This window comes from Pangasianodon hypophthalmus, chromosome 6 (genome assembly GCF_027358585.1).
Source record: "Pangasianodon hypophthalmus isolate fPanHyp1 chromosome 6, fPanHyp1.pri, whole genome shotgun sequence".
NCBI classification, from domain to species: domain Eukaryota; kingdom Metazoa; phylum Chordata; class Actinopteri; order Siluriformes; family Pangasiidae; genus Pangasianodon; species Pangasianodon hypophthalmus.
The window spans coordinates 21,346,562-21,371,195 of NC_069715.1; the positions used below are offsets into that span (position 1 = coordinate 21,346,562).

The following is a 24,634-nucleotide window of genomic DNA, read 5'->3' on the forward strand; positions in this document are numbered from 1 at the left end:
TTAAACAACTTTAATGGATGAGGTTAAACAGCTGTATGTCTGACCCCTCTGTGTTAGCTTTAAGGTATATATGATGAATAGCGTACGATTATGGTTTGATTTTTGGTCAGTATGATCTTAGAAAATATATGGCAAAAATGTACACACACAAACGTAGATAAATAAATAAATAAATAAATAAATAAATAAATAAATAAAAACAGTGGTGCTTGAATGGGAATATCAGAGTTTGGTGAAGAACTTTGGTTTGCCTGTTTGCATGTTATTTATAAAATTTGGGTATTTGATGGTGAATATTAGTTGAAGAAAGTTCCAACTAACGGAACAAACATGCCTTGATAAGTAATGTTAATTGGAAAACTGTGAATTTTTTTTAATGGATAAATAGACAACGTTGGTATACAGTATGTTGTTCGTGGAGAATGTTGGTATGTGCCAGTGTTGGTGAATACAGTGTATACTACAGATGACTATGTGCTAGTGCTTTGAGAATGTTTTTTTGGAAACATCTGTTTGTGTTCTCAGATTAATGTTGTTAGTATGTTTAAGTGACTATGTTTGATGGAGCTTTGTGATGGTGTGTGATGTTTGGTGTTTGTTGATGATTTGTGGTGTTGATGGTGTGTGTTGAGGAATACACACTGACCTGGAGTGTATATAAGTGTATACTGGCCCTGTTGGGTGTACAAGGTCTTAGTGCTGGTCTTTTCGTCAGTGCAGTTGCAGGATTGTAATCTGTTCCTCTCAGCCTCAATGTGTTTTAGCAGGATGTTAACAATTTTATTCCCTCCTACTGCTCTGACTAGAGCTTTTCTCATCAGCATCGCCTGGGCCTCTTTCAGACTGGAACAGAGTCACACACACAAACACACACACACACACACACTTTCAGAATGAGGGTCTGGCAACATGTACTTTAGGAATGTGTACAGAAGATCACAGGCTGAATGGAAATGTGTAAAACGTGTATGGAATAGGGATATAACACAATGACACTATCTGTATTCAGTATCTCCATCTGTATTTGGATTTAAACTCAAAGTGGGTGTGGCCTAAGCTGACCCAAACTTTTAATCCTACTCACTCGATTATTATTTTTCTTTTTTTTTCCTAGTTGGTTCTATTTTCCAAAATATAAACAAACCAGTAGCCTGATTTAAACCACCAAATTAAATTAGTTACTCAGGCAGTTACTAAGGATGAATGATAATCTCGTATGTGCATTACTGTAAATGCATCATTCATGTTCACATTAATGAATGTGTTCTTTCGATGTACTGCAAGCTTCATACCTGACCACTTGCTCATGCCCACAAGCTTCATATCTGACTGCTCGCTCCACTTTTTTGCATGTACCCTCGTATTCATATCTGTATTTGTATCTGTTCAGAACACATTATCTCTTCCATCTGAAGCATGTATTCATATTCAGTTACATGTCTAGCATGGTTATAATAAGATAATTGGTGACATTGCATTGCATCATTCTGGAGTGTGTGTGTGTGTTTCAGTTTGTCCATGACTGTGTTGCCATATTTTTGATGATATATTATTGCTCCACTTTGGATTATTCAACAGAAAAGAGTGCCTTGGAACCATAAAACACTTTATTTGGAAGGAAACATATGAACACTCACACAAGGTTTAATGCAGATCTAAAATGTATTCTAAGAAATGTATTAAATTCATCCAGAAGATGTTTAAACTATTACTTTAGATAGTTGTGAACTGGTTTCCATCCCAGCTATATATATATATATACATGGACAAAGAAACACTTAACGCTATTAGGTCTTTTTTTTTTTTTTTTTGGAGAATAAAGCCAAACATTGTTAACCTGCTGCATTACTCAGAGAGTAAATATGAGGTATGGCACGGTAAACTCCTAAGAAGGGACATGACATCAGGTCTGAAGCTATACAGTCCAAGTACACATAAAAAAACCTTTTCATACAAAGTCCCAGATTTATTTTTGTTTTAAAAACGATGCTGATGTCATTTGTGACTCAGTGCAAATGAATAACAGAACAAGAAAAATCACATTACACACTTTACCATAGTGTACACACAGAAAGGTGGATCACGGAGACACAGGACATGTTTTGAGGGAGGCCCCTTGTTAAAATGAGCATGACATAAGACATTTGGCTTAGACCCAACATACACCCCTGCAGCACATCTGGATTTTCACTGAGCCTCACCAAAATGAACATAAATCCAACTCTACCCTCTCTGATATGGTAAAATAATCCTGTGATAGTCCTTTTCCTCAAGCTGACATTTCTTTCTCATGACCATATGAACAATTACCTAGTCTATATTTGTTGCTACACTACAAACAAATTAACCCTATATATTAGCAAGTGAAAATATCTTGAATAAAGAAGGAGTTATCTAATATTTCTGATTATGAGATTATTACATAACAAATATAAGACCTTTAAGCTTATTTATAGACATAGTACTAATTCTAAGCTAAAAATAAACATATTCTAATGCCAGATGATTTACGATATCTTCTTTCTAGAAATAAACACTTGAAATAAGCAAAAACAGTTTAAAAACAATCCGATAAAGAGAAATATTAGTTGAACTTTCCTATATACTGTATTCCACAATATTTTTACTCACTAAGATACAATTATTTGCAGTGTACCTTGATTAAACACTTTAATTCCTATCGTTATAATTATTATAAACACTACTGTCTGCACTGCTGAGAATATTTGTGTTTGATGGTAAATGATATTGAAATAGTTTTATTTGTGTGTATTAGAGTACGGTGATGTTTGATGGTGTTAGTGGGAGAATGTTGGTGTTTGATAGTAGAGCATTTGATCGTTTGGGTCAAGAGAATTTGAGTGCATGTGGCAACAGAGAATTTGATGGTAAACGATGGTGTTTAGTGGTGCTTATTAAAGAATGTTAGAGTTTCATGGTGACGGTTGATGCATTCTGGTGTTTCTTGGAGAATATTCGTGTTTGTTGGTGTTTGACAGTAAATGTTGCTGTAGATGTTGATGTTGGTGTTTGATGGAACATGTAGTTGTTTGATTTGCTTGCTGGAGAATGTTGGTGTTTGAAGGAACATCTTGCTGTTTGATGGTGTTTGTTGAAGAATGATGTTGCATGTTGCTGTTTAATGGTGTTTGTTGGAAAATGTTGGTGCTTGATGGTGTTTCCTGGAGAATGTTTGTGTTTGATGGAGCATGTTGCTGTTTGGTGGTATTTGGAATATGTTGGTGTTTGATGGTGCATATTGCTGTTTGATGGTGTTTGCTGGAGATTATTCATGTTTAGAGAATCTTTTTGCTGTCTGGTGGTGTTTGTTGGAGAATGTTGGTGCTTGATGGAACATACTGCTGTTTGATGGTGTTTGTTGGAGAATATTGATGTTTGATGGAGCATGTTGCTGTTTGATGGTGTTTTCTGGAGAATGTTCATGTTTGATGGAGCATGTTGCTGTTTGATGGTGTTTGGTGGAGAATGTTGGTGTCTGATGGATCATTTTGCTGTTTGATTGTGTTTGTTGGAGAATGTTGGTTCTTGATGGAACATATTGCTGTTTTGATGGTGTTTGTCGGAGAATGTTGGTGTATGATAGTTTTTGCTGGAGAATGTTGGTGTTTGATGGTGCATATTGCTGTTTGATGGTGTTTGCTGGAGATTATTCATGTTTAGAGAATCTTTTTGCTGTCTGGTGGTGTTTGTTGGAGAATGTTGGTGCTTGATGGAACATACTGCTGTTTGATGGTGTTTGTTGGAGAATATTGATGTTTGATGGAGCATGTTGCTGTTTGATGGTGTTTTCTGGAGAATGTTCATGTTTGATGGAGCATGTTGCTGTTTGATGGTGTTTGGTGGAGAATGTTGGTGTCTGATGGATCATTTTGCTGTTTGATTGTGTTTGTTGGAGAATGTTGGTTCTTGATGGAACATATTGCTGTTTTGATGGTGTTTGTCGGAGAATGTTGGTGTATGATAGTTTTTGCTGGAGAATGTTGGTGTTTGATGGAGCATGTTGCTGTTTGATGGTGTTTTCTGTAGAATGTTCATGTTTGATGGAGCATGTTGCTGTTTGATGCTGTTTGGTGGAGAATGTTGGTGTTTGTTGATTTGTTGAATGCTGGTAATTGGGCATGTTGGTGTTTGTTGATGTTTGTTGGCGTCTGTGTTTGAAGGTGTTTGTTGGCTATCATTGGTGTTTCATGGAGAATGTTGATGTTTGATGGTTTTGTTGGAAGATGTTGTTGTTTGATCCTGACCATTGGTATTGATGTTTCTTGATGTTTATGAAGAATGCTGGTATTTGTTAGAGATTGTTGGAATTTTGTGGAGCCTGTTGGTGCTTGTTGGAGAATGTTGCTGTTTGATTGAGAATGATGGGCTTGTGTGTTAGAGTTTTGCTTGGAGAATTTGATGGTAATTTATGAGAATTGTGAATTTTTTTGTTTCTTAAAATATGTATGGATTTATGGGTTTTGAAGAATATTGGTGTTAGTTAGAGAATGTCGGTCTTTACTGGTGGTTGAAGGTGAATGATGGTGAATGCTGGTGCTTAATAAAGATATTGGTGTGTGTTCATGTTTGTTGGAAAATAATGCATATTTAATGATTTTGCCAAGTGAATATTTACATGAAGGTATGGTGCCAATTATTCATCTCTGAAATGTATTAGTCAGAGTAAATTATGTCAAACTTACAATTACTTACCAATGATACACAATAATAATGTTAATTGTCTTTTATGTAGTATATTGACATTTTGTACAAGACATATCTAAATTTATATTTCAGAATGGATTAATGCCTCATAGTATTATAGTAATGGGGGCTGGTTTATAGAAAATACATCAGATATTATCCTTCTTTCCTTTTCCCTCTAAAACTATACTACATCGTTAGTATGACATTCAGAATGGTGGTATATCTTTTTTCTTATTATTATTAATAAAAAAAATTCTTCAGTTGTGAGAAAGTATGAAGTGGAGTTTTTTTTGTTGTTCATTAAAGGCTAACACACTCTCATTTGGCCCTTTCAGTGGTTCATTGTCAAAAATTATTTCCATTATGCCAGGACTTTCCTTCCTTATATTAACACATTCAAATACACATTCAAATACATCCGTTTATGACACACAGTAGAGAGTGTTGTTTTCTATTAACCTGGTTTTATGTGAACATGCGCTTAAGAAAACCTAAACTGAAACAATAGAAATTCATAACACAAGATGTTTTTTTTTCTTGACTAATCTGTAACAGTTGTGGTGTAGATAAGGCTTGTGTTTCATAAAGTAGTTCATAGAGGATTTTGAGGTATGTTTTGGGTCATTATCCTGTTGTAGATCTCTTTTCACCTTCAGTTTCTCGACTGACGATGTCACATTTGCTTCCAGAATTTGCTGATATTTCCTGGAATACACACTTTCATCTATCTGTGCAATGTTTCTTGTGGCACTGACTGCCACACGATCCCAAACTATAATAGATCCACCCCATTCTTAACAGTTGGAAAGGTGTTCTTTTCACCAAATGCTACTTTTTTTTTTTCTCCAATCATACTTTGGTGATTATGGCCAATGAGCTCCATGTTTACTTCATCAGTCAACAGCACTTTCCAAAATCCAAAATGCCTCTGGTTTATTTATTGTTTTGTATACATCAGACATTCACATTTTCATTGAGGTCACGAGTAATGTTCGCTTCTGATGACTCTTCCATGCAGGTCATGTTTGCAGCACAGTACAACTATGCATTACCACTTCTGTTTCAGCTAAACCTTGCTGTAGGTCTTTACTGTTATGTGTCAGTTTTGCTTTCCTTTTCTGGCCAGCATATTGGCAGTTTTATCTGAAATCTTATCTGCTTTGTAGGAATACATTCACTTCATTTTCAGATTCTCAGTCAGCTGCTTAGAGTCAATGGTTTTTGAGTGTTAGTGCAAGCTTTGAAGATGCAGAGAATTTATTACACCCTGGAATTGTTATTCCTAATGATAATTCTTGAGCTGCTTAATGAGTCCTAATGAGTTGATTAAGGCCTAAAAAGTTAAGTTCTGAGACGTTACATCTAAGAAGGGTGTCCAGACTTTTGCACATGCCACAATCACTATTTTATTTTTTTCCTACTTTTAAGTTAACCAAATATAAAAAGACTGGGCATTCACATTTGTTAATTTTTTTAATGAGTTTGGTGCAGTGGTTGTGTTTATTTTATTTATTTATTTTTTTCACTTCAAAAATCAATATGTAATTTGGGCTGGGGTGCCCAAACTTTTGAATACAACTGTGTGTTCACCAATAAAAAATGTTATATCGAGTGACTCATATTAATAATGTGTTTTATTCAACAGCAGGGGGAATGGATGGAAATCAATAAGACCATCAGAGATGGAGAAATGAAATTTCGTTCCAATGTATAAAAGTTATGTAGAGAAATTACAATAAATAACTATTTGAATAACTTGATTTGACTTTTCAGAATCAGGCATCAAAGGAAAGGGTCAGGTCAATACTTGACTTGCTTATATAAGGCTGATTATATGTAAGGGTCATTGCGGTCGAGTCTTAAGCGAGGTGTTGGGTGGGGGGTGTTGGTGGGGCTGGGTGATATTGTTCAGAGTACTCACTGTGAAAGATATAGCTTAGGACATAACCAGGATATTTTCAGAATTGACCCCATCATGAGTGTATTTGGCTAGAACTCTTTAATGATTTCATTTTTTTTTTTATCTCAAAATATTTAGTAGAAAACTCATTTTCTGGCAAATATTTTGGCAACGAAAAAAACATTCACCACTTTTGGAAATTCTTCCAACATTGTGAAATATATGAATGGAAACACATCCAACACGAGTTCTTTGTCAATAAGAAAACAGTGTTTTAAGAAAAGACAATGTGTCACTTTACCTTTAAGAATGTTTGGATTAATGTTAAGTTATGAACTCTTTTCCATCGTAGCTCTATATTCTCATAGACAGAGATTAAAAAAATCTGACTCATGTTCCCTCATAATGATGGGGTGTATATTTCATTCAGACACTAACACTACCTTCCTAACACACAAGGTTAATTGATGGTGTGTTTTAACAGCTTAAACTTGATAAAGACTACTTTTAGACCATAAAACACACTGTTTTGGATTTATATTAGTGAAGAATGATGGTTTCTCAATTAATAACTGTGCCATAAGAACAGTTCATGGTAACGCACTCAGACTTTTGGGTTGTGGAATAAAAAAACCAATAGAAAGGAAGAATAGAGCAAAACATTGGTTTTAAATATCAAAGCTGGGATTTCAGTTACTCGGTTGGATTAGACATTTGAGCTCAAATGAAAGTTTCATCTCCAAATACGACACATGATTATATGTCTGATTTTTTTTTTATTTTATCTTGTGCATTTATTGTCATCTGAACACAGCAGGCCAGACTTCAAAGGCAGCTAGAACTTCAGAGAATGAGCCAACGGCAATAAATAGATTTGAGCTTTAGTGTGATAATCTAATCTTGGTGAAAGATGGAGAGATGTAATGGAAAATTCTATTTTTCATTACAAGATTTGTGTGAGAAGATGTGCGCGAAGCTGAAAGGTTGTTAAAGGCAAGCAAGTACTCACACAGACAGACAGACAGACAGACAGACACACACACACACACACACTCTGCTTTTCTCACTGAGTTCTGTTAATTCCTATGTAATCATTAAAAGAAGTGTACCTGGTCCTGAATTATTCTCTTTTTGACTCGTAGGTGCAATTGATGATATGATTACTTGTCCTATTTTGAATGAAATATCTAGCAATTCCTTTACTTTTAGGAGGCTTACTTTATGACTGAGGTTTATTGTGACACTTGTAAGACACTTGTAAGGTGATTTTGTAAGACAGCAAAAAAAAAAAATAGTTCACATCACACTGTCTGCTTACAAAAAGAAAAATAATTATATCTTCAGTGACTGCCTTATTCTGGCCAGAGTCGCAGTGGATCTGGAGACAGGAATACACACACATTTACTGTACATGTTTTACATAGCCCATCCACCTAGTGGCATGTTTTAGGAGGTGGAAGGAAACCAAAAAACCTAAAGAAACCAACATGGACACAGGGAGAACACACACAGCAGCCTCACGCAGACAGTAACCTGATCTCAGGATCAAACCAGGAATCCTGGAGCTGTGAGGCGGCAACGCTGCCCGCTGCACCACCATATCATCCTGCCTACAAATTATTATGAATTATGAAGAAATGAATAAGGAATAAGCATCGAAGAGGAAGTGCACTATATACACAATATTAAATATTGAATCTATTGCAGGATATTTGGTATGTTTTATCATTCCTGTATTTAAAAGATAGTTACTACAGCATTCCAAAAAGCTTACCAGCATCATAAGATACACAGGTTACACATAAGTCATAATCAATTACGCAATAACAGCATAAATCATACAGCGTATACTAAATCATACACAATCCTTTCCCCATCAACTGTGAAGCTACGTGCTTCTGAGGTCGTAAATCACCTTCTTATATATCCACAATTACAGTACTGTGCAAAAGTCTTAGACACGTATAAAAACAACGCTGTAAAGCAAAGATGCCTTCAAAAATAATGCAATGAAACATTTTAAAAAATACTATAAAGAGTGGTAAACTGTAATAATTAAATAAAGTGAGTGCTTATTGTGACAACTCGTTTGCTTTTAAAAATGCATCAGTGATCTCAGGCATACATCTTGGAGAAACCGCCACAGTTCTTTTGGAGACTCTGACTGTAGCACTTGCTTCTGTTTTTGCAGCTAATCCCTGACAGACTTCACACACACACACACACGCATCATACTATCCTTGTGAGGATCTTCCACTGACATTATTCCATTATTAATACAGCCAATTAATGCTATGCTACACCTAACCTCAGTAACCAAAAATGAAAGAGAGAGAGAGAGAGAGAGACAGAGAGAGCACAGAATAAAAGAATAAGAGTGCCTCCTATAGACATGTACTTAGTAACACATGCATAATTAAACTGGTCTCATGATGAATAGTCAGATTATATTGAGATATTCTGTATGATTTATAAGAATGAATTCTCTCTGAACTGGTATATGGGCCATTGCTTGTTGCCTTTTCTCTTCCTGAAGTACGATTTTACAACTCCTATATACTGTGTTAGACAGTTAAAATAAAAACAACTCTGTCAATGTCCAAATATTTATGGACCTTACTGACTTACCTATATCCTCAGGTGGTACTTGCTATTTTCTGAAATGAACCACTATCATAATATTCATTCATTCATTCATTCATTCATTTTCACTGACAACATACAGTATAATTAGTTCTTGTTAAATATTCCTGCAGCTCCTTTAAAGTTGCTGTAAGTCTTTGTACATGCTTTGTAAGCTCTTTGCAGTCCATGGCTTCAGCAGTCAGATAAAACCAAGAAGATGTCAAGAAAATCCTACAGAAACAGCTGATCTTTTTTTGAGGTTAATCAGAATCACTTCATTGATGACAGCTGTATGATAATTACTTTTGAACATGAGGTTGAATGTGATTGGTTCATTCTGAACACAGACACATCCCCAATTATAAAAGGGTGTGCAAACTTACGCAACCAGGTTATTGTAACTTTATTATTTTTTATACATTGTAATTTCATATTGAAGGAGAAAAAAGTTCTGACATGATTCATCTTGTTTTCATTATTTCATCATAAACACCTGCCATTTTAACAGGGCTGTGTATACTTTTTATAGCTATTGTATTTAAAAATATGTTTCTCATGGTACAAGGAAGACATGAATCAAGCCTCTTCTCTTCTCTTCTCCTCTCTGTATTGCCACTGAGATAGTGGAATGAACTTCTCCTGGCTGTCAGAACAGCTGATTCACTGGCTGTCTTCAAATAAATACTGAAGACCCATCTCTTTACCAAGCACACTAAACGTTCTCTGGAGAGGGAAAAAAAACTCAGCTTTTACACTTAATGGGGATTTTAGCTTAATGGTATACATAGACCCAAGCCTGTTTGTACTATCATGAAGATAGGTTTTTGGAGACTGTAAAGCACTTCTGTAAGTCAAGCTTATCTGGATAAGCTTGTCTGCTGTAAAAGCAAATATAATGTATTCCCTACACTACATACATCCAGTATCATCTGCATAAGACATTAACTCTGACACACAGGTTTCTAGAATACAGATTTTAAAAATGTCTGGAAGGTGATATTGTTAGCTACGTCTCAATATTTCCATTCAACCTGTGTACACTTACGTACAAGCCATAAGGAGGAGAGGAAGGACTTCTCGTGATTAGCTTCAATCAGATCATTTATAGTAGAATTTATATCGTCCAAATAAATAAGGGGTATAGTCACTTACCTTAGAGGCTTCCAGCGTACAGAATATTTCTCCATGGAGTTTGAGTCTGTCCTGGCCGGTGTGGGTGTCACAGGTGAGGGTGTGGTTCTGTATGTCGGCATGGCTTCTGGCACGGTTACAGGTGTGGGTGTGATTTCAGATGAGGAGATGGTTTGGTTCTGTTTACAGTGCTGAGAATGTAAACCACACTGACACACACTTCGCTTTCTGCACATGGGTCTGTTATAACAACGAGGAGAACACTTTGCTGCAAAGATAGAGAGAGAGAGAGAGAGAGAGTGAGTGAGAGAGAGAGGGAGACAGAGAGAGAGAGAGAGAGAGGGGAGAGAGAGAGGGAGACAGAGAGAGAGAGAGAGAAAGAGCTCGTTAGATTGATATTATCATCCTAGTTACTATTGCTGTTGACACTCTTTCCATTGCCTATAGTGCTTTGCATAAGTATTCACCCCCTTACTGAAATAAACTTTAATTGCACGCACACACACAGCTACAGCTAACCCTAGGCTAATTCAGCATTCAGCTAGTTATATGACTTCTGATGGCGACTAGTTACACTATAACTAATTTAAGGGTTTTACAATTATTTGGCTGAATATTTATGCAATCACATCTTTTACATTATTTTATTTGTAAATAATTATGCGTACTACATTCATCTTTCCCCCACTTTAACATTATGGGTTATTTTATGTGTACAATCCCAATTAAGTCCATTTCATCAGTTCCACATTGTGACACTATAATATGTAGAAACAGTTTACAGTGGGTGAATTATGTAATTTATGCAAGGCATTTTGCATTACAATGAGCTTTACATAATCATATTGAAGTTATCTTTTTTTGCCTGGAAGATTATCATAAAACATTGAAAGTCTTGACTTTTCCATGTGCCTACTTGCAAATAATACAGTATATTGGTAATACACACTTTCTCATTCATATGTGGTTGTTTGTGTATGTGTATCGTGTTTGGTAAGATTTTAACCACATGAATTTACACATGTATTGGAAAGTGTTTTAGTTCTTAAATTTGGCTTGGAGAATATGTACACTTGTTTAAATGTGTAATTGAAAGATTAGATATGTATAAGTAAATATGTATTAGAGTTGTTTTAGGTGCATTTACACATTCATTATTATATTATAATATTTCATTATTATAAGGGAAAATCCTTATACTCAAAACATATAAAAGAACCAGGTGTAAACAGGGTTTTGGGCACATGAGAAGAAAAATACCTTTTATTATTAAAAAAACAATAATAAATTTACTATATACGAATAGAGTTTCATCAGATTTTAATCTTAATCACTCACATTTTGTGCATTTTTTAGTCTTGGGATGAACGATCCAGCCAGGACAGCATCTCGTTCCGCACACGTTTGGTCTGTGGAAAAACATGAGATTATGAGATTTTCATTGGATTTGGATCAGTTTCTGATTTTGAAATTGACTGAAGTTTGATGAATTGTTTTACTGGAAATATTCTTGTTATTGTATTATTTATTTGTTCAGCATCAGTGTCAGAATCAGAATGAGATTTTGAATGGGTTTTGTAAGCTTGGTATAAAATTAAAGCAACAGTTCAGTGAAATGTACAGAATGTTATCCCTTAACCAAAATGTAGTAAATCTGCTAAGACATGTTTGGTGTCTGAGGTTTTGTACTGGAGCTATAAGAGTAATGTAGCTACCAGTTTAGCAGCATGAAATCTGCATGTAGAAATCATAAAATCTGTGTAATGTAAACATACAGTGGTGACTACAGAAAACAGAAAAATTAACAGAAAAACAGAACATTTTTAGAATTTTTAAAAAGGTAAAACAAAGAAATGTTCAATATCTTGAATATTCAATATCACAATATTGAACAATTCTTTGTTTTACATTTTTAAAAATTCTGTGTCTTGAATATTCAATATTCAAGTTTTGTTGTGTGTATTTAAGTTTTATTATGTGCATAAAGAGTGCTGTGAGCATCTATTGTATATACAGTGAAATTCTTGTGCTACATTTGCACACCTACAAAGACAGTGCAAAAGTATAAATGTACTCTAAACTAGTAATAATAATAATAATAATAATAATAATAATAAACTGTAAACATTGTAAACATAGTATGTCATACAGTGATGGCATAGAAAGTGACACAGTGGGCAATATTGCACATTTTCCAGATTAATCACTGGCTCAATGTTTAACGTTAAGAAAATTTATGATATTGGCCATGTTAACTTCTTTATACAAAAGGTCAGATTTTCCTTGAGTGTTATCCCTTCTACTGGAACATGTGTTCACATGGTATTTTAGATAGATTTGATATAAAATAGATCATCAGGTTTTAGTCCATGCCAGCTTGAGTGTATGCGATCATTAAAGCATTTGGCGGATGTATCAAATGCTAAGAAATTCAGAACTTCTTTCAAATAGTTCTAAGATCCTATTTTTCACTCAAGTTGTTTTTTTTTAATTAAAAAAAGAAGGTAAAATAAAAACATTTTTCACTAATGGTCTCAGACTTTTGAGTCTCGTTGTATTAAATGATAGAATTATACAATAAGAGATGCACCCCATGTAGTGCACTATACACTACAGTGAAAACTTTTGAACACCCTATTCTTCATATTTATTTGAATGACTTCATATTAAAGACATTAAGATTTGAAAATCTAACCAAGGATTAATTTATTCAAGAAGTTCTTATTATTAAATGTTTAGTGAATTGAGAAGAGTTAGTGAACAATCTAGATATAATCTAATCAGAAAAGGCAAAATCTTTATCACTCTATCACTTAATGCACTGCTTCCCAGCCCTGGTCTTTCACATTTTAGTGTTTTCTCTGCTCCAACACACCTATTTCAACTCAGGAAGTGCTGTTAATTAGCTGATTCGTTGAATCAAGTGTGTTAGAGCAGGGAAAACACTAAAATGAGGGTTCTCCAGGACCAGGGTTGGGAATCTGTGACTTAACGGGTTTACCCTCCAAGAATGCCTGCCTTTAAGCACGAATTTAGGTCCCATTAGGATCTGAAAGCTTTCATAATTCACAGTTTCCAGAAGATTTAGGTTTCTGTCATGTGTCAGAGTCGGAGACGGATGCAAATGCAGTTTAGAGGTTTTATTGAAATCCCTGGCAGATAGATCCAAAATATGCAAAAAAAGAAACTGATATGCAAGAACAGAAACAGAAACAGGCAAGAAGTCAAGCGATCAGCAAACAACACTATGAGGGCAAATCCAAAAATCCCAAAACCAGAGTTCAAAAAACAAGAAAAACTAGACACAGAGTATAATGCTTGGTAAGTTCATGTATAGGTATAGGTATAGGTATGTTTTTGTATCATGTTGTTTTGTCTGTGGCAATAATAATGAATAATAATACTAATTAACAAAGAAATAAACCACTGGACTGTTAAAATAATCAAAATAATCAAAATAAAAATGATCAGTGATGGAGGTGATGCATCCTGATGCAAAGCACAGTTACTGTTTCCACTCCTAAGATGATTATATTCCTATAAAAATGTCATGAAGTGTTTTATTCCTCTTATACATCAAGTTGTCAATGATTACAATGTGTCATTATTTTTTACATGAATCATTTATAGTTTCCAGTTATCACTTACATTATAGCAGCAATAAGCAGTCATTCTCTCACCAGCATCTTTTTTTGTCCCTTTTAAAGTTAATAAGACAAAAAAATGCAGCTTGTCTTCTGAAGTCTTCCTGTATCAGAAAACCGCTGAATGTTACAAAGCGCTTACACTGGAGACTCCTTCCAAAAGTGCTAAATAAATGTCTTCTTACAGAAAAATGTGCCATATGAATAATTACATATGGGTGTTTTTGTTTGTTTGTTTGTTTGTTTGATTTGTTTATATGAGTTCCCATTATACAGTACCAGGTCCTATGTAATTACTATAGAAATGATAATGTATTAGAACCAGTGCATCAATATAAACCTTGCAACCGGATCTACTATCTGAGCCATGCCGTTATGGAAAATTAACACATTCTGACCAGTTAGAACTGAGCAGAATCAGCAGGGCTTTGGTATAAAATATAATAAAACATAACAAACTCCAATAAGGTTCAGCTATAGCACTACACACACACACACACACACACAAACATATATATATTTATATACACACAAACATATCTATGTATATCTATCTATATATATAGTATAGTATATAGTAGATAGATATATAGATATGTAGTAGATATATATGTGTGTGTGTGTGTGTGTGTGCTAAACAATGATATCCACACTATGCCACCATACCATTTGGGATTCATTCCTACTCCCAATAAAAGTATAATACATTGCACTATATATCATATACAGTAAATGGAATTCATTTCAAAGTAAACCTATCAAGGTGCATGTAAAAAGCATCATTTCAAATGACTTTAAGACTATGAGCATAAACTCTTGCAAGACGTGTCTGAGTGTGAGATTACCACTCCACACTGACCCCTCACCCAACGCTGAACTCAACAAAAGGATGAATAAGAAGTGATGAATAAGAATGAGGGGCCTCCGTCCATTCAGACGAGAGCTACACTTTTAACACCAACTTTTTTCCTAGTGAGTAAACAGGATTTGATTAAGAGTCCTCAACTTGGCCTCCCTCTGTTTGTCTAGTTGGTTTCTGGGAGTAAAGCAATTAGCATGCTAACACAAGCTGGAGAGTTCAAAAAGGCAGAAACAGTAAAGCCTTCCACCAGCTACACATGAACTAGACCCTTTAGCAGCTTGGATTTGCGAATTGGTTACAGTGTTGTGGTTTTATTGTGGGTCTGCCATGTTGTGTTATCTATGACCTCAGGATTGTATGCATAGCTAATTTGGCAGATGTCTTCGAGAGAGACAGCTAAGAGGAAGATGGAGAGGAAGAAGGAAATAATAAGACATTTCCCAGAAAAAGCAAGGAATAAGAGAGAAAGCGAGAGAGGGGGACATTTAACACAAAAAATGACCCCTATATTTTTACAGTTAATGTGATTAATTATAAGCTTCATTTCGCTACACAATCATATTTGTAAACCCAGTCGCACTACATTAAGGGTTTTAATTGGGTAATATTTCAGGGATCAAAAATAAAACCACATGAATGGTCAAAAATAGAATAGCCAATATACTGTAAAGAGGTTTTCTTCTTCTTATTATTATTATTATTATTATTTTCATTATTAAAAGAACATATTTTGTGTGTTCAAACATTTGGAACAGAGCCTTAAATTGGCTGGCATATGACCTAATCTCGTATAAACCCTAACTACATAGATACCTTCTGTGAGGATTCGAGTTGTCACCTAACTGCTGTGCAAATGTTAGCATGCTAATGTTTGCACGGCACTGAGTTTATAGTCATCTTAAAGGCTTGGAAAGCAAACATGCTGAGACATGTGACAAGACATTTGGCTTTTTTTTCCCTGATATCTGTGACTTTCCACTCGGATCCTCAATCTGCCTTATCTCTCCTGCAGCTTGTGCAAAATGCAGCAGCTAGAATTTTAACAGAGACTAAAAAGAGGGATCATATTTCCCTGTTTTGGCATCTCTTCACTGGCTTCCTGTTAAGTTCAGAAGTGATTTTAAAATTCTTATTTATGTATATAAAGCTCTTTTTGGTCTTGCTCCAAAGCACTTTACAGACCTTTTTCACCCTTACTCTCCTACCAGAACACTAAGTTCTTGTAATCAGCTTCTTTTATCTGTCCCCTGTTTGTCGTACCAAGATAAAGGGTGATCGAGCCTTTTTTGTGGTTGGTCCCAAACTCTGGAACAGTGTCCTCTTTCACGTGAGGTGCGCTCCATCTTTAGCTATTTTTAAATCTTCTCTTAAAACTTTGTCTTATGATGTTATTTAATGTGATGTTAAATGAGGCGATAATGTGATATTAGATGATATTATCTTTGGATCAACTACAGTTGTCTTTAAACGTGCTTAATAAATAAAATTTGACTTGACTTGAATGGGTTAGACCCAAATCAGGAAGTGTTTGTGAGGAACGCTGGATTTAGCTTGGTCTCTGGTTTTAGATGCTTTTCCTAAACACCAAACAACATGACACACATGATCACACACATGCCTCAAAAAAACAAAAAATCAAAAACTGAGCTAAGTAAGAAAAATTTAGACTTAAGGCTACACCTCCTGGCTGATCTGATGCTTGAGCAGAGGAAGAAAGTAGTGATGGGAAGTTCGGATCATTTTACCGACTCGGACCTTTGAGCCTTGTTCAGCAAAATGAACGAATCTTTTTTCGAGTCATTTCGTTCATTTCGTTCATTTTAGCAAAATATAATTAAAATGTTACGTGTTACTTCCCCAACACATCTACTACTTACGCAAATGTTGATCACACTACAAACAAGACAAAACTGTAATGCTATAAGAAACAGTAAACAATGAATTAATGTTGGTTTACAACCTTAATTAAGGTTGTAAATTAAATAATTAACTAAAGACTCGAGAGATGAACTAATCAATTCTCTTTCCGGCTCAGACTGCATTGGTTAAGCTTATGGGGCTGTCACGTGATGAATGAACGACTCAAACCCGAAGAGGTGGAACTAAGGTGAACTAATTCCAGTACAGAACCTATAGGATGTTGCGCATGCGCGACTGAACGGATCACTCCCTGAGACGACTCGTTCTTCCAGAGTCACATTAAAGATTCGTTCAAAATGAACGAATCGTTCAAGAAGGACTCATCACTAGAAGAAAGTGATTCTGGTAGCAAGATGGCTGCTATTACTGTTTTTTTTTTAGCTTTGTGATGTCCTACGGTCTGTTTTTTACAAAGAACAGTGTGTTATACAGACTCAGAAACCACATATTTAAGTCATTTTGAGACACAAAAAGTGTGATCATTTAGACATGTAGTTTGTACAATGCTAAACAGGAGTGTGTGTTAGCTGCATTAGCATCACAGCTCCAGTGAATAGAGTAATCCAGAAATTAATTCAGAAAAGTCCTGAATGTGGTTTAGTCATAAATGAAGGTAAAAGCTAGCTCTTGTTCATGGCTTTCTGAGGGGGAGTTTTAACCTTTCACCTTTATGGAAGGAGAAAACTATAAAGTGTTTGATTCAAACTATAGCATGTTTGATCCTCTTTAAAGGCATCAAAGAATTTCTGAAGGGATGAAATGATGCGCAATAGTCTTAGGCACCCTGAATTTTTTAGTACAAACTTTGTTATAGATTTTTATTTTATGACTTCTACATTATTGATTCAGTACAAAAACATTTTAGATTTCCAAACATTAGTTTTCCAGCACAAAATTAAATGTTACAGAAAAATGTTTGTATGTCAGTAAAGAAAGCAGCATATTACATAAGAGACACTTTTCAGACAAAAAACATAATGAAGGCTGCTGGGTTTCGCTGCAAAAATAAGAAGCAAGTGTGACAGTCAAAGTCTCCAGAAGAACTGTGGCTGCTTCTGCAAGATGCTCAGTAACACTTACAGCGCATTTCCTTATAAAACTGCACACACTGTACCTGAGATTACTATTTTTTTTTAAAGCAAAGGGTCATCACACCGAATATTGACTTTGTTTCATTTATTACTGTTTACTGCTCTTTATAGTAATTTTTTAAATGTAGAAACATTTAATTTCATTGTTTCTGAAGGCATCTTTGCTCTACAGCATTTCTTTGCAAGTTTTTCTTATCACACAAGGTCAGTCACTTTGATTTACCACTACTGCTAGACATTTCAGTTACTTTTATGACTGAAAAGCTTCATATACATTGGAGTCCAATAGCCTGAGATCATTCGTGAAGATGCATTCCTTTCAAATTTAATACCGCAATTTTCATTACAAACTATATTATTGACAACAACTTGAGTAAAAAGTAGAATCACTGAAATATTTACATGAAATTCAGAGTATCTTAGTATTTGGTACATCTCCTTTTTGCTTTGATGACAGTATGCACTCGAGCTGGCATGGACTCCACAAGTTTGTGCAAAACCTTATGATCCATTTTAGATCAAATCCATCAGAGTGTCTTCTGAACACATGCTTCAATAGAAAAGATTAGGCATGAGAAAATTCTGACCTTTTTTTACAAAGCATTGACGATGGTCAAAATTTGCTTACATTTAAATAGGGTCCTAGAAATAGTTAATATTCTAGATATTGAACATTTCTGATGTCTTTTTTGTTTCAGAAAGACAGATATGTCAGAAACGTCTTGGCTAATTGACGACATATGGGCTAAGAGCAGTGACGGCAGGTTGTGGCATTAGATTTTAGGGCTACAATCTAATATCTGTCAGTATTTCAACAATGAAATGATTAGGATTGAGCATTGCATCAGTCGCATAATCAGAATGATGTAGGGCAAATTATTACACACACTTAAAGGAAGATAGGAAGTCAGTTGCATTGTAATTTGTATTTTTTTTAAGTGTCTTAAGTCTATAATGCCCTACTGGGTTCATGCCATGTTTCCTCCATATACCAAACACAGTAAACAGAAAACTTGTAGCTTATTTGCTTGACAGAAAAACACTAACCTTATGGTGTCTGTCATCTGTCCTTTTGTGTACTTTGTAAGTTGAACAATGAACAATCTGTGCTTAGTCTACCTATTTTTAGTTTCTCCTACGAAAGCCATTTTGGAGGAAAAAAGATCGATAGAGTATATAATCCACCTTGTTCATATTCAGTACACCTGCATCTGCATTTCACCCACTCTTTCTCAATCACTTTTGATGACGTGTAATGGATCTTTCAGTGAAGCAGGATGCACACGAAAACTGGGATGCGTTTCACTCATGTTATCATCTGACATGAATGTCACTGATGCAAGAATCTACAGGCTAGGCTAGAAAGAAATGCGCCCCAGCTTTCTTCATACCATTCTGTCTGTTTTTCTTATGGTGGTGATGTTGTGCTTGAATCCAAAAAAGAGGATGAACACTCACAATGTAAGTTTAGAGCAATATTTAAACGGGTGCTGGACTCTTTAGTCCAGTTGGGAAGAACACACACACACACACACATACACACACAGTGCTTAAAGTGAAAAAAAAAGTGTCAGTAATCCCCTTATTCACATGTTGGTGTGTGTATTGGCCAGTAACGGTAATCAATAAGTATTACATTCTGAATTTCTACGGTGAAAAAAGGAGATATCCCTGATGTTCACAATATAAATTTATTTACTCAAAGGGACAATCATTTGCCAAACTATTAATTTTATAGAATATTATATAATACGTAATGATTTAATAATGTAATATTTATAGTTTACTGTAATAGTGTAATAATATAATAATGCAATATCTTATTATTATCATATTATCATAATATTATTATTATGTGTATTTGTGTCTCACGTGTTCTCTTTGCGCCCTTTTGGAGCCAGGCCAACCTTATTAGCATTAACGTTATGTTACATAACGTTAGACTAGCGTTATTTATCTTGAGACTTGTCGCGAGAACAGTGGTACTCAGTGGTTAAGATGTTGGGCTACTGATCAGAAGGTCATGAGTTCAAATCCCAACATTGCCAAGCTGCCAATGCTGGGCCCCTGAGCAAGGCCTTTAACCCTCAACTGCTCAGTTATATAAATGTAAGTCCCTCTGGATAAGGGTATCTGCCAAATGGCTGAACAGGAACAGGTGAGCGTCACATAGTGCCCCCTGGTATGTAGGGTAATTATGAATTGCCGAGAACCTGATATGGAGAGGGCAGAAAAGAGTACTGAGAAGTGCCGGTACACAAGAAAAAGCCATAGTACACCAAAGAGTAAACTGTAGACGTGCCGGTACTGTGTACATTTTACCCAGCAATTAAATGTATCCACAGTTCCCCCTTTACCCCGAACATAGTTTATCAGAAAGGACATGTTTGATATCTGAAGTTTGTTTATTTAGCTTTCCACTGGAGCTAAAGAAGTTAGCTAACAAGTCATGGAAGTTTATAGCCTCCAGTTTAGCATCATTCAAACTGCATACCTAAATCATCACACACGTGCCTCAAGGTGCTTGTTGTTCAGTACATCAGAAAGAAGTGCTTACCTACATAAAAATGAAAAAGTCTGCCTCAATCAAAAATAAGACTACCAAATTTAACTCTATTTGGACGCCACTCATCACCTGCATACACCAGGGAATCACTTCACAGTAGCTAACAGTACAATCTCTAGAGACAAACCACCAAAGCCATACCAAACAGCTCAAGCATAATACTCACAAACACCAAACACACACAAGTACTGTAAATTACACACACATATACATGCAATGCTCACAGAAACCAAAGCTGGTGTTATACATGTTATTCAACTGACATTCCAACAACTACGCTTTGCACATCCCCCCATACTCCCCCCCCAACCCACTGTCCTGATAAGTATCATGTCCATGTCATGTCTTCTGTCTTGTCTATTGGTTTGTCCCATCTGTTGTCCTGTTTGTTATGTCCTACACCCACCACTTACCTATACTAACCTTTAAATACAAAGTACAACACATCTAGGGGCAGTGGTAGCTCAGTGGACTACTCAATGGAAGGTTATGAGCTCAAATCCCAGCACTGCCAAGCTGCAACTCCTGGGTCCTTGAGCAAGGCCCTTAGCCCTCAACTGCTCAGTTGTATAAATGAGATAAATGTAAGTCGTTCTGGATAAGGGTATATGCCAAATGCCATAAATGTAAATCTACAAATGTGAATAAAGTAAAATAAGTAAAGTCTCAATGGTAACCCAAACCATTGGGGTTGGTGGGGGGAGACTTGCTTATGTGGTTTCAGGCAATAAAGGAGACTGTTATCTGTAAAAAATACACCAAGGGATGTTGCAGAGCTACAGACAGTAGTAGCACCTTGAAGCCAAATCACTTGCACATAGTTTGATAACATTCCACACCATTTCACAAATTTCAAGGTGGACCTGTATGTCAAAACTGATGGATTTATTCTGCTATTTCAGGAACGTGTTAAGTACAAATGATATCTTCTGAGGGTGTGATGACGTCCAGATTGCAAAATGCTTAAATGTAATAAAACAAAACAAAACAAAACCCTCACACATGTGTGGTAAGGAGAACATTTGATTTTTTTTGTCAAGTTGTTCTTTCAATCAAGCATTAGTCAGATAGTCAGTTAATATTAGATCAGATAATACAGTATATTGAATGTATTTTACTACAAATGCACATTTCTGGGTAAAAGTGATCTGCTATAATTGAATTTAATTAAATTACGCACTCACCCACTTAAATCAATCTGTATTCTTGTTCTGTTCGTGCTGTACTGGATGTGTTTCTGTCCTCTCTTGTGTTTAAGACCAGTGGAATTAAAGCCGGGGTTGCTCTCAGTTTGTGAGTTTCCAGGCGATATCAGTCCAACGGGTGGCTTTTTTGTCTCCGAAATACAGATGAATATTAAAAACACACATCCAAATGCACAAATAAACAAATTCGTCCAGGGTAACATGGTGCATCCAAAGACTGGATGCTTTTTACACAGATGTGAAACTAAAAGAATTAGATTAAAATGATGTTATTTATAATTTCTATAAATAAAATCTTTGCTGTGTTTAAAGAGGATGATATCAGATGATGAATACTGAGGTTCCTGGCAATGTGCTGAAGTTCCTAAGACTCCAGCAGGAGTGTGAATGGGATAAAAGGATAAAAGAAAAAAAACCCACAGTCAATAGCATGGTGTAGGCATAAAGTAACAACCAATCATATTTAAGCTTGTCATGTAAGGCCACACCTCCTCCCTCCAGTGCTTTAAGCTTGGGTTTTGTCCCACTCCTGCTTTTCACACACCCTCGTTCACTTCCCCTTGATTGAGCACCTTTCTGCATTTTAAAGGGATACTTTATTACTTTATCAGCTTGACTGAAGTGTCTTAGATAAGCATTAGACGATCGATCAGGTTGACATCACTGAAGACTTCAGAAGCACTGAAGATTGTTTAAACAGGAGCGTAACATTTAACTCTGTCCTCTGATTTCTCCATCTAAGAAGCATGGTGGTGCAGTGGGTGGCTTTGCTGCCTCATAGCTCCAGGATCCATGGTTAGTTCCTGAGCTCGGGTTACTGTATGTGTGGAGATCTGCATGTTCTCCCCCTGTGTGTGTGGGTTTCCTCCAGGTTCTCAGGTTTTCTCCCAACTCCCAGGGTGTATTCCTGGCTTGCACCCAGTTTTCCCAGGATCCACATCCACTACAACCCAGACCAGGAAAAAGCGTTTACTGAACACGAATGAATGAAGGGATTCCTCCATCTGTATATGACAGCAGATGGAACTGCTCTACTTTACTCTGCTCTTACAAACACAAATGTGGGATCACTGCTTACAACTGTAACTTAAATACAGTACATAACTTTAGACATGAGTCTCATCATTAAGACCTCAGTCGTAATTATCTACCAATTATTATATTTGATATTGTATATGTTAATATACACTCACCATCCACTTTAATAGGAATGCCTGTATACCTGGTCATTTATACAGTTACTCATTTAGCCAATCATGGCAGTAGCACAATGCATAAAATTATGCAGATACAGGTCATGAGTTTCAGTTAATGTTCACATCGAACATCAGAATGGGGAAAAATGTGATCTCAGTGACATGACATGGTTGTTGGTGCCGGAAGGGCTGGTTTGAGTATTTCAGAAACTGCTGATCTCCTGGGATCTCCTGCTGATCTCTCTAGAGTTTACACAGAATGGGGCAAAACAGTTCTGTGAGCGACAGTTCTGTGGGTTTAAACACCATGTTGATAAGAGAGGTCAGAGGAAAATGGCCATATAGGTTCGAGCTGCCAAGAAGAATATAGTGACTCTCTCTTTCATCACACTTTACAACTGTGGTGAGCAGAAAAGAATCTCAGCATGCACAAAACATCAACCATTGAGGTGGATGAGCTACAACAGGAGAAGATCACATCAGGTTCCACTCCTGTCAGCCAAGAATAAGAATCTGAGGCTATCATGGGCACAGACTCACCCAAACTGGACAATTGAAGATTAGAAAAAAAATCACCTGGTCTTTTTCCAAGTCTTCAACTTTCCAGTTTGGGTGAGTCTGTGCCCATGCTAGCTTCAGATTCCTGTTCTTGGCTGACAGGAGAGGAACCTGATGTGGTCTTCTGCTATTGTAGCCCATCCACCTCAAGCTTTGCTGTGTTGTGCATTCTGAGATGCTTTTCTGCTCACCACGGTTGTAAAGAGTGCTTATTTAAGTTACTATAGACTTCCTGTCAGCTCAGACCAGTCTGCTCATTCTCCTCTGATCTATCTCATCAACAATGTGTTTCAGCCTGCGGCCGGGTGTTTTTTGTTTTTTGCTCCATTCTGTGTAAATTCTAGAGACTGTTGTGTGTGAAAATCCCAGGAGATCAGCAGTTTCTGAAATATTCAAACCAGTCCATCTGGCACCAACAACCATGCCACAGATAAAGTCACAGAGATCACATTTTCCCCCAATTCTGATATTTGGTGTGAACATTGACTGAAGCTCTTGACCTGTATCTGCATGATTTTATGCATTGTGCTGCTGCTGCCATATAATTGGTTGATTGGATAACTGCATAAATGACCAGGTGTCCAGGTGTTCCTATTATAGTGGAGCATGAGTGTAAGTGTCTCCTTTACCCCAAATGTAGGAGATCAGAAAGGATAAGTTTGATATCTAATGCTTTTTAGGTGTTTAGGGTTTTTTAAGGTTTTTACACAGGAACTACACAGAAACTGGGAGAAAATGTGAAACTCCACACAGATAGTTACCTGAGCTCAGGATCAAAACGGCGATCCCGGAGCTGTGAGGTGGCAAAACTATCTGCTGGACCACCAGTTGAGGGAATGTCTTTTGGAAGAATGGACTTGTAGAATCTATGCCAAATTACTGTTGGTGGCCCAACACCTTACTGATACGTGTGTGTGTGAGTGTGTGTATGTGTGTGTGTGTGAGAGAGAGAGAGAGAGAGAGATTAACTGTGGTGCATTTCGGTTATAGGTAGATATAGTAAAAGTTCAACAGAGTACATAAAGTTTTCAGAGAAACACAAGGTGCTTCTCATTTCCTAAATTGCGCATCCTTGTTTCCTTTCCTTGCATCCCTTCCCCTCCTCACTTCTTAGTTCCTCCCTCTGAGGAATCTGAGAAAGGAAGCAGAAAAAGGAAACAAGGACAGAAGGTACTGATAAACTTCTTTGTTTTTGAGATTAAGATGTTCACTCTAAAGCAACTTCAGTG

The 24,634-nt window shown here is 36.2% G+C and overlaps 1 protein-coding gene across 1 annotated transcript; it reads right to left on the reverse strand.

The window, feature by feature from the left end:
- Window positions 1–402: 402 nt before the first annotated feature.
- Window positions 403–22,034, reverse strand: LOC128318516 (latent-transforming growth factor beta-binding protein 1-like). The gene is made up of 4 exons (XM_053234752.1): window positions 21,631–22,034; window positions 11,702–11,772; window positions 10,385–10,631; window positions 403–843 (listed from the first exon to the last, which is right to left on the reverse strand). The coding sequence occupies exons 1-4, from the start codon at window positions 21,852–21,854 to the stop codon at window positions 522–524; spliced, it is 864 nt and encodes a 287-aa protein (XP_053090727.1). The 5' UTR covers window positions 21,855–22,034; the 3' UTR covers window positions 403–521.
- Between the last annotated feature and the right edge of the window lie 2,600 nt (window positions 22,035–24,634).

What these genes read in the sequence shown, in the direction of transcription:
- LOC128318516 (XM_053234752.1), bottom strand. Translation starts at nt 21,854, where the DNA reads ATGTTACCCTGGACGAATTTGTTTATTTGTGCATTTGGATGTGTGTTT. An exon ending in GACTAAAAAATGCACAAAAT is followed by an intron (nt 10,632 to 11,701) that starts GTGAGTGATTAA and finishes CTATCTTTGCAG; the next exon opens with CAAAGTGTTCTCCTCGTTGT. An exon ending in GTACGCTGGAAGCCTCTAAG is followed by an intron (nt 844 to 10,384) that starts GTAAGTGACTAT and finishes ACTCTGTTCCAG; the next exon opens with TCTGAAAGAGGCCCAGGCGA.